Source organism: Tupaia chinensis, unplaced genomic scaffold (genome assembly GCF_000334495.1).
Source record: "Tupaia chinensis unplaced genomic scaffold, TupChi_1.0 Scaffold000100_1, whole genome shotgun sequence".
NCBI classification, from domain to species: domain Eukaryota; kingdom Metazoa; phylum Chordata; class Mammalia; order Scandentia; family Tupaiidae; genus Tupaia; species Tupaia belangeri.
The window spans coordinates 2,094,460-2,102,623 of record NW_006159564.1 but is presented as its reverse complement, the minus strand read 5'-3'; the positions used below and the strand labels follow the sequence as shown (position 1 = coordinate 2,102,623).

At 39.1% G+C, this 8,164-nt stretch overlaps 1 protein-coding gene across 1 annotated transcript in view; it reads left to right on the top strand.

Moving 5' to 3' along the window:
- IMPG2 (interphotoreceptor matrix proteoglycan 2) overlaps nucleotides 1-8,164 on the top strand; it is a 128,443-nt gene that overhangs the window by 108,324 nt on the left and 11,955 nt on the right. The window contains exon 15 of the mRNA XM_027769966.1: nucleotides 3,540-3,750. Within this exon, the coding sequence (XP_027625767.1) occupies nucleotides 3,540-3,750 (211 nt within the window). The remainder of the gene's footprint in view (nucleotides 1-3,539; nucleotides 3,751-8,164) is intronic.

The window sequence follows — 8,164 nt, the reverse complement described above, 5'->3', positions numbered from 1 at the left end:
CGTACCCCTCTTGGCTGACTCTTGCACACCCTATGCCTCATGACTTTCTGAACTAACCCATCGTCTAGATTGGATCTTTTCTATTAGTCTTTCTTCCTTTTTTTTTGGAGAGATTTTCGCTATAGGGCATGTGCGCTTGCCAGACAGACAGAGAGAGCCATAGAGACAGAAAGCGAGAAATCACCCCCCAGGGGGGATGGTCACGCCACAATCCCTTCTCCTCCATTCTCCTCTCGGGATCTTGGGCACACACGCACACGCGCCCGGCGTGAGTTTTAAGCCACCGGGTCCGGGACGCAAACCGTGGTCTACTACGTGGGAGTCCAGCAACATAGCCATTACGCTAACTGCTGGTTCCCTATTAGTCTTTGTTATAACATCATGCTCTTTTTCCCTTTAAAGTTTATCATTATTGTAGTAAAGTTATGTACATAGTTGCTTAAAGGCTATTTTTCCCAGTTGAGCTTTCTACAAGGACTGAGAGTTTTATCTGTTTTATTAACCACTTTCTAGCCAGAATTTAGCACAGTTCTTTGAACACGGAAGTCATTAAAAATATTGTGAATGAATATAATGCATCATTGTTTTTATTTGGAAGGCTTGGAGGCAAAAAATACTGTTAGTGTCTGAAATTTTGTTCTTCTTTTCCTTCCGTGTCCCAGAGGCAGTGGTTTTGAGTAAGAGTAAGGTAGACTGTTTGGGTCCATATTTCTCCAGTGCCTTTTACTCTCATGTTGGTTAGAAAGTAGTCAGCCTTATTCTTTAACTGGGAAAGAAGCAAACATTCTTTCCTTTGAAATCCTTAAAGTACCAGTATTCATTGAAAGTGAGGAAAATGATTTAACTAATCTTCCAATACCTAAGTCTCCTGGCACTTGAGTTCTCTAAGGCTGTTTGCCTTTTATTTGCCATGTGTTGATCTAGAAGGCCTGTTTCTGGCTGCTGCTTTGCAGTTTATCATTTGTATGGCTCTAGATGAGCTGCGTCATCTCTGATGAAACATATCATATATTAAATGGGGATAGTCCTGCCTGACCCTTGTATTTCATAGGGCTAGTCTAAGGATGTTTAAAAAATAACAGATATAAAACATTTGACTAGCTACAAAAATGCAAACAGTTATGATTTATAAAACTTTTGCCAATCACCAGCCTCTGTCGTGCAGTTGGTAGCATATCACACTGTGGAACTGGAAGCCACATGCTGACCACAGTTCAAGTACCAGGCCTGAATGGCTTGAAAAGAACACTGGGCATATGTCTGTGACCAGGATCCTGGTGAGATAGAGAAGTGGAGGAAGGAGATCACGGCATTACTGAGTCGGGATCCTGAGCACGTATGCACACATGCCTAGCGTGAGTTTAAGCTACTGGATCCGGGACTTGAACTACAGTCGACTACATGGGAGTCCAGTGATGTAGTCATTACACTGCTAGTCCTGAGTTCTCACTTTTTCTTTCTCTCTGTTTCCTTCTGGTGAGCAAGCACACATGCTCTATGACAAAAAAATTCAACTAACAAAACAAGCAAACAAAAAAGAAAGAAAAGAATAAAGAAAATAGGCATTCTATTTTCCTCCCTGTGGACACCCACACCCATAGAATGTCCACAGATTAAAAAAAAATTAAGAAGAATTTTTCTACTACATATTTTTAGTTAAGGGCTCTCAGATTCAATGCCATTTTCTCTCAAGACTGGCTAGAAACAAAATTAATTTGTCTCTTGCCTAAATTGTTTTCATGTGTGGTATCTCAGCAACTCTTACAGTTTTATCAACAACAACAAAAGCCGTGCAGAATAGCATCTTTCCTACCCACTGTAAACCCTCCTATTCCTCACTGCTAGTTTGAGGTTAGGTTATGATCTGATTACAAGGTCACACTGCTAGGATCAGGATGTAAGGGGTAGGAAGTACTGTGGTGTGGTCCTCTTGTAGAAACTGCTCATCTAACAGCATGACTATATGTTCTCAGCAGTGGTCCCCTTAGTTTCCTAAGTAATAAATTATCACAAACTGGGAGGCTTATCACCATGGAGACATTTTCTCCCACAGTTCTTGAGACAGAAAGTCCAAAATCAAAGTACAAACAGGGTTACTCTCCTTCCGAAAGCTCTAGGGAAAAATCCTTCCTTGCCTTTCCCTAGATTCTGGTGTTTACTGTTAATCCATGACATTCCTTGGCTTACAGATGCATCATTCCAATCTTTGCCTCAGTCTATATATCTTTCCTCCTATGTGTCTATGTCTCTGTATCCAAATTTCCCTCTGCTTAAAAGGGCTCCAATCATTGGATTAGGGTACATTCTAATACACTATGACCTCTTCTTAATTTGATTACATCTACAAAGACAATTTCCACATAAGGTCACATTCTGATGTTCTAGGTAGACATGAACTTTTGGGGACCATCTTTCATCCCAGTACATCCTCTTGTTACCACAGAGAACTAAGGGAAATTGGCTTTAAAGCTCCTCCAAATTCCAAAGGCACATATTTGTACAAAATTGTATCTAATCTTTAGAGCAGCAGGAAAACCATTGCTCTTCAAAGTAGTTTTAATTTCTGGAAACCAAGAGAACTGGAACTAAAAGTCACATGTTGACCACAGTTCAAGTCCCAAATCTGATTAGCCTGAAAAACATGCTGGGCACTTGTCTGTCACCAGATCCTAGTGAGCTGGAGGATCATAGACTTGTGACTAGAATCTTAGTTTTTTTTTTAGTTCTCATTAGCTTGCTAGCTAAACTTTATACTTGTTCACACAGATGAGTTTATGATCATTACCACACATTTCCCCTGTTTTAGTATCTATGTTACCATTTAGCCATTTGCCACTCACAGATTGCCATTCATGAGTGGAAAACATGGGAACAATGGTAGACTAGAAGTCCCATTCATTGTCTTCTATCATTTTTGATTGACCATTCTCCTAAATAATTTTTTGGTAATTTTTACTCACCCTTCCATGGAAAGATAAAGTTACTGAAGCCAAAATATTGCTAGGAATGGCCTAAAGAGTTACAGGGATAATATATTTTTCTAACATTGGTGTCAACAAACCTTGGCCTTTCCTAGGCTGTTCTTTGTTGGGCTATGCCTACCTCTCAGGTTCCTAGCAGTTCTTCTCTAGGCTTTGACTCTCCATCCCATTGTGTCAGTGTGGGGCAAGGCAGATATCTGAGTTCCGAGTGGAGGGGACTACAGAAGGACATAATTGGTGGAAATGAGTGACCTATGAAAACTGAGTTTAACTTAAATCTAGAATTATGTAACATGGATTTTAAAGCTTCTACATACTCAAGATAAAACATGCAGATGCATACCCTGGTCATAGGATTTTATAATTTGGCTGTGAGTTTCAGAGACATTTGACAAAAGTCCATCCATCTAAGATCAACCAGAAATTTGTTTTGGTATTGGTGGTAATGGTATACTTGAATGATAAATTACAGGGCTGTCTCATGAGGGGCTTTCATGTACCCCAAATTTTATGCTTTGCCTTTCCTTACATCACTCTTTGTTTTGTTTGACATTTTAGGTGAAGAAGCTAACCCTTGCAAGTTTCAGGCCTGCAATGAATTTTCTGAGTGTCTGGTTAACCCATGGAGTGGAGAAGCAAAGTGCAGATGCTACCCTGGGTATCTCAGTGTGGAAGAACTGCCCTGTCAGAGTCTCTGTGATCTACAGCCTGACTTCTGCTTGAATGATGGAAAGTGTGACATTATACCTGGGCATGGGGCCATTTGTAGGTATGATGTTGTTAAGGATTTTGGCTTAAAAGGTTATAGGTACTTCTGAATAAAAGACATCTCCACCTATATTTTTAGGATAATCATTATAATATTTATCACAGAAATTATATTTGGGCAATGGTTAGTGCCACTTAGTTCTCATGTGAAGAGACTGGGTCATTTAATAGGCCTGAATTCAGGTATAATTTGGTTATTTTATGCTATTACAGAACTGGGAAAAATCAAAACAAAGCCAAAACTATTGTCTAAATATCTCCTACTGAGAATATTTAAATTTGTTGTATATCATTATGTTATGGTGTTTGGTGGTGATGATAAATCAACTAGTGTTAAAATGAGTTTTAGGTATAAGGACACTTTACACTATGTCTGAAAGGGAAAACGGAGGAGTTTAGATTGTATTCTAATGGCTTTTGGCTTTCCTTATACCTATTGAGTATTCAAAAGTAAAAACAAGCAAGTATTTAAATTTTGAACTGGTGACAAGTATATTTTTCTTTAAGTACATTATGAAATCCGTTTTTTTTAAGTTTATTTCTTCCATAAGCAAGAAAGACATACAGAGAAGAAACAAAAGAGACAGAGAGAACCCCCTAATAGGTTCTCGTGCCCCAGCCTTAGTCAGTTTATCACAGGCACATGTGTACATACCCGGCACATATAAGGAAGCTTTGGGATGTGAACTCAGGACTCCTCATTTCAGTTCACCAAAGCGCTGTGTTACTATGCTTATGTTCACCACTGGCTGGACTTGAAATTCATTTTCTAAAGTATAGTTGGGTCAGCTGGTGGTGTGTTGGTTAAGGTGGCTGGATTCCATATAGTGGACTGTGAGGTTTGGGTCATGGACATAGTTTGAAAGAAAAACATACTTGACATGTGTGTGTGTGCATGCCCAAAATCCTGAAAAGAGAAAGGGAGGAGAAGGGATTGTGGTGTGGCCATCCCCCATGGGGCAGGTGCTTTCTCACCTTCACTCTCTCTTTCTCTCTGTTGAGCACGCATGCCTTCTAGTAAATTAAAAATCATCCTTCTCTGCCCATTACCCTTAGACAAAGCCAAAAAATCCACCTTTCAGCCACGTACAACCAAATATAAGAGGAAAAAGTGCCAATAAGGAGGAGAAACATAATCAAGAACATAGTTTGTGAGTGTCAAAATGGGTGGATGTTGGCAAAGATGCCAAAAATAGAGGAAAGAGGTGGAAATGATCTAGGGTCTTCCATTTGAAAAGGTCTGAAGTTTCATTGGAAAGCTAAGGGAACAGTCTCTTGGCTTTCAGAAAGATTAACATTTTCAATGTTGAGTGAAGTGAGCTAAACTTTGAAGGAGACAAAACTGTATATCCCCACTTAATATGTACTGAATGTCTGCACTTTATGGCAGAAATGGAAAGATTAGAAGATATTATAGTAGAAAGGATACATGTAGACACAAGAAACTACAAGCGAAAGGGAGAGGTATGGATGGTAGAGGGTGGGTGGGAGAGGCTAAGTGAAGAAACATTGAATGGACAAAAGAATGTAAAGTTCTCTGTTGAGAAAAAAAGTTCCATAATATTTGCTTTATTAAAAAATATGTGAACTAAATTTAAAAAGAAAAGCAAAGCAGTGATTTCCTTGCTGCTCTGGGAACTGAATTTTTAAGCTGCAGCCTTGGGGTTTGAAGAATCTTAGCAAGGTTGTGAAAGGATAGAAGGTGTCTGGACACTTGCATTCTAGATTGTCAAAAGATAAAATTACGACAAATGTAGTTCTAAGCCAAAAAGCATATGAGGAAATACTCCACATCCCTCATCATAAGGGAGATGCAGATTAAAACCACTATAAGATACCACCTAACCCCTGTCAGAATGGCAAAGATGAAAAGTACAAAAAGTGATAAGTGTTGGCAGGGATGTGGTGAAAAGGGAACTCTCCTACACTGTTGGTGGGAATGTAAACTGGTTCAGTCACTGTGGGAAACAATAAGAAGGTTCCTCAAAGATCTACAAATTGAACTACCATTTGATACAGTAATACCACTTCTGGGTATATCCTCAACAGACAGGAGAACATCCAGTCAGAAAAGTGTGTGCACATCAATGTTTATTGCGACATTATTCACAATTGCTAAGACATGGAGCCAACCCAAATGTCTGCAAACACATGAATGGATTGAAAAAGTGTGACACGTACACTCTATGGAATACTATTCAGCCATAAAAAGCAACAAGACCCTGCCATTTGATAGAAAGTGGTCAAATGTGGAAGATTTATTGCTGAGTGAAGCAAGCCAGGCTATGAAAGAAAGATGTATGTATCCACTTAATCTATACCAACTATCTGCACTGGTAGAGATTGAAATATTGGAGGCCATAAAAGCAGTGGAAATAGTTATGAATGCTGAAGACAGTGTGGAATGGGGTGGGGGAGACAAGAGTATAGAGAAGGATAGCAAGAGAACAAATAGAGAGGCATGACATTAGTGGGACACAGAAATGGTTTATTACCTGTTGATGGATATAGTATTCTCAACTGGACTGGTCTGAGAAGTATTTCATGTTGAGTAAATTCTCTTTACAAGCCAAATGATGTATAGTGATTGAATGTTTAAAAAAATAATGAGAATAAAAAATAATAATCAGAAAAAAAATGAAAAGCTATTTGATGATGATGATGTGGATAGTAATGTCTTTGTCTTGACTGATATGCATGGTAATCATGCTGGAAAAGAAATGTTATACACTGTAAAGATATATGTGATTAAATGTAATATAAAATAAAAATAACAATAAAAATAATTTAAAAAACACACAAAACAAAACACACAAAACCAAATGTAGTTCTAAATCTAATTGGTTTTTACTTCTGATTCATGAATCAGGACTGCCCCACTTTACAAAATAGAATAAAAGCTCTCACCCCACAGGGCAGCAGTAGAACATTTTTGTAAGGTGGGAGCAAGGAAAACGAACAATAGAAAAATAACTCATCAGAGAACATCATGTTATATTTGTTTCCCTTTAAAATAGAGGGATTTTTTTTTTGGTTTTTATTTTATTTTTTTGAGAGCTTTTTTTTTTTTTTGCTATAGGGCACGTGCATTCACCAGAAAGACAGAGAGAGAGACAGAGAGACAGAAAGCAAGAAATCACCCCCCAGGGGGGATGGCCACACCTCAATCCCTTCTCCTCTATTCTCCTCTCAGGATCTTGGGCATGTATGCACACGTGCCCAGTGTGAGTTTAAGCCACCAGTTCTGGGACACGAAATGTGATCAATTACATGGGAGTCCAGCAACATAGTCATTATGCTAATTGCTGGTCCCAAAATAGAGGTATTTTTTAAAAAATTATTATTCTTATTATTATTTATACATTCAATCATGATACATCATTTATATTTTAAAGAGACTTTACCCAGCAGAATATACATCTCAGTCCAGCCCAGTTGAAGATGTTATACACATCATCAACATAATAAACCATGTCTATGTTCCACCTTTCTATTTTTTCCCCCAAGTTTTCCTTCCTACACTCTCCCCCTCCCATACTCTCCTTCCATTTTGTCTCTAGTGTCCATAATAATTTTCAATGCTTTTATGTCCTCCAGTCTTTCAGTCTCTACCATAGAGCGTGGACAGTCAGTACATGTTAAGTAGAGACAAACAATGTCTCTCTTTCATAGCCTGACTTGCTTCACTCAGCAACAAATCTTCCATATTCGTCCACTTTCTATCAAATTCCAGGGCCTTGTTGTTCTTAATGGCTGAATAGTATTCCGTGGAGTATATGTGCCACACTTTTTCCATCCATTTATCTATTTGTGGACATCTGGCTTGGTTCCATGTCTTAGCAATTGTGAATAATGCTGCAATAAATATAGTTGTGCAAGTGCTTTGCTAAGTGTTCTCCTGTCCTTGGGTAGATACCCAGGAGTGGAATTGCTGGATCATATGGTAATTCTATTTGAAGATCTTTGAGGAACCCCCATATTGTTCTCCACTGTGACTGGACCAATTTATATTCCCACCAGCAATGTAGGAGTGTTCCCCTTTCACTACATCCCCTCCAGCAATTATCATTTTTTTTTTTGAGACGTTTTTGCGCTACAGGTTGCGTGCGCTCGCCAGACAGACAGAGACAGAGAGACAGAAAGCGAGAAATCATCCCCCGGGGGGATGGCCACGCCACAATCCCTTCTCCTCCGTTCTCCTCTTGGGATCTTGGGCACGCACGCACACACGCCCGGCGTGAGTTTTAAGCCACTGGGTCTGGGACGTGAACCGTGGTCGACTACATGGGAGTCCAGTGACATAGCCATTACGCTAACTGCTGGTCCCTTTTTTTTTTTTTTTATATATTCGCCATACTGACTGGGATTAGGTGGTATCTCTCTCTCTCTCTTTTTTTTTTTTTTTTTTTTTTGGA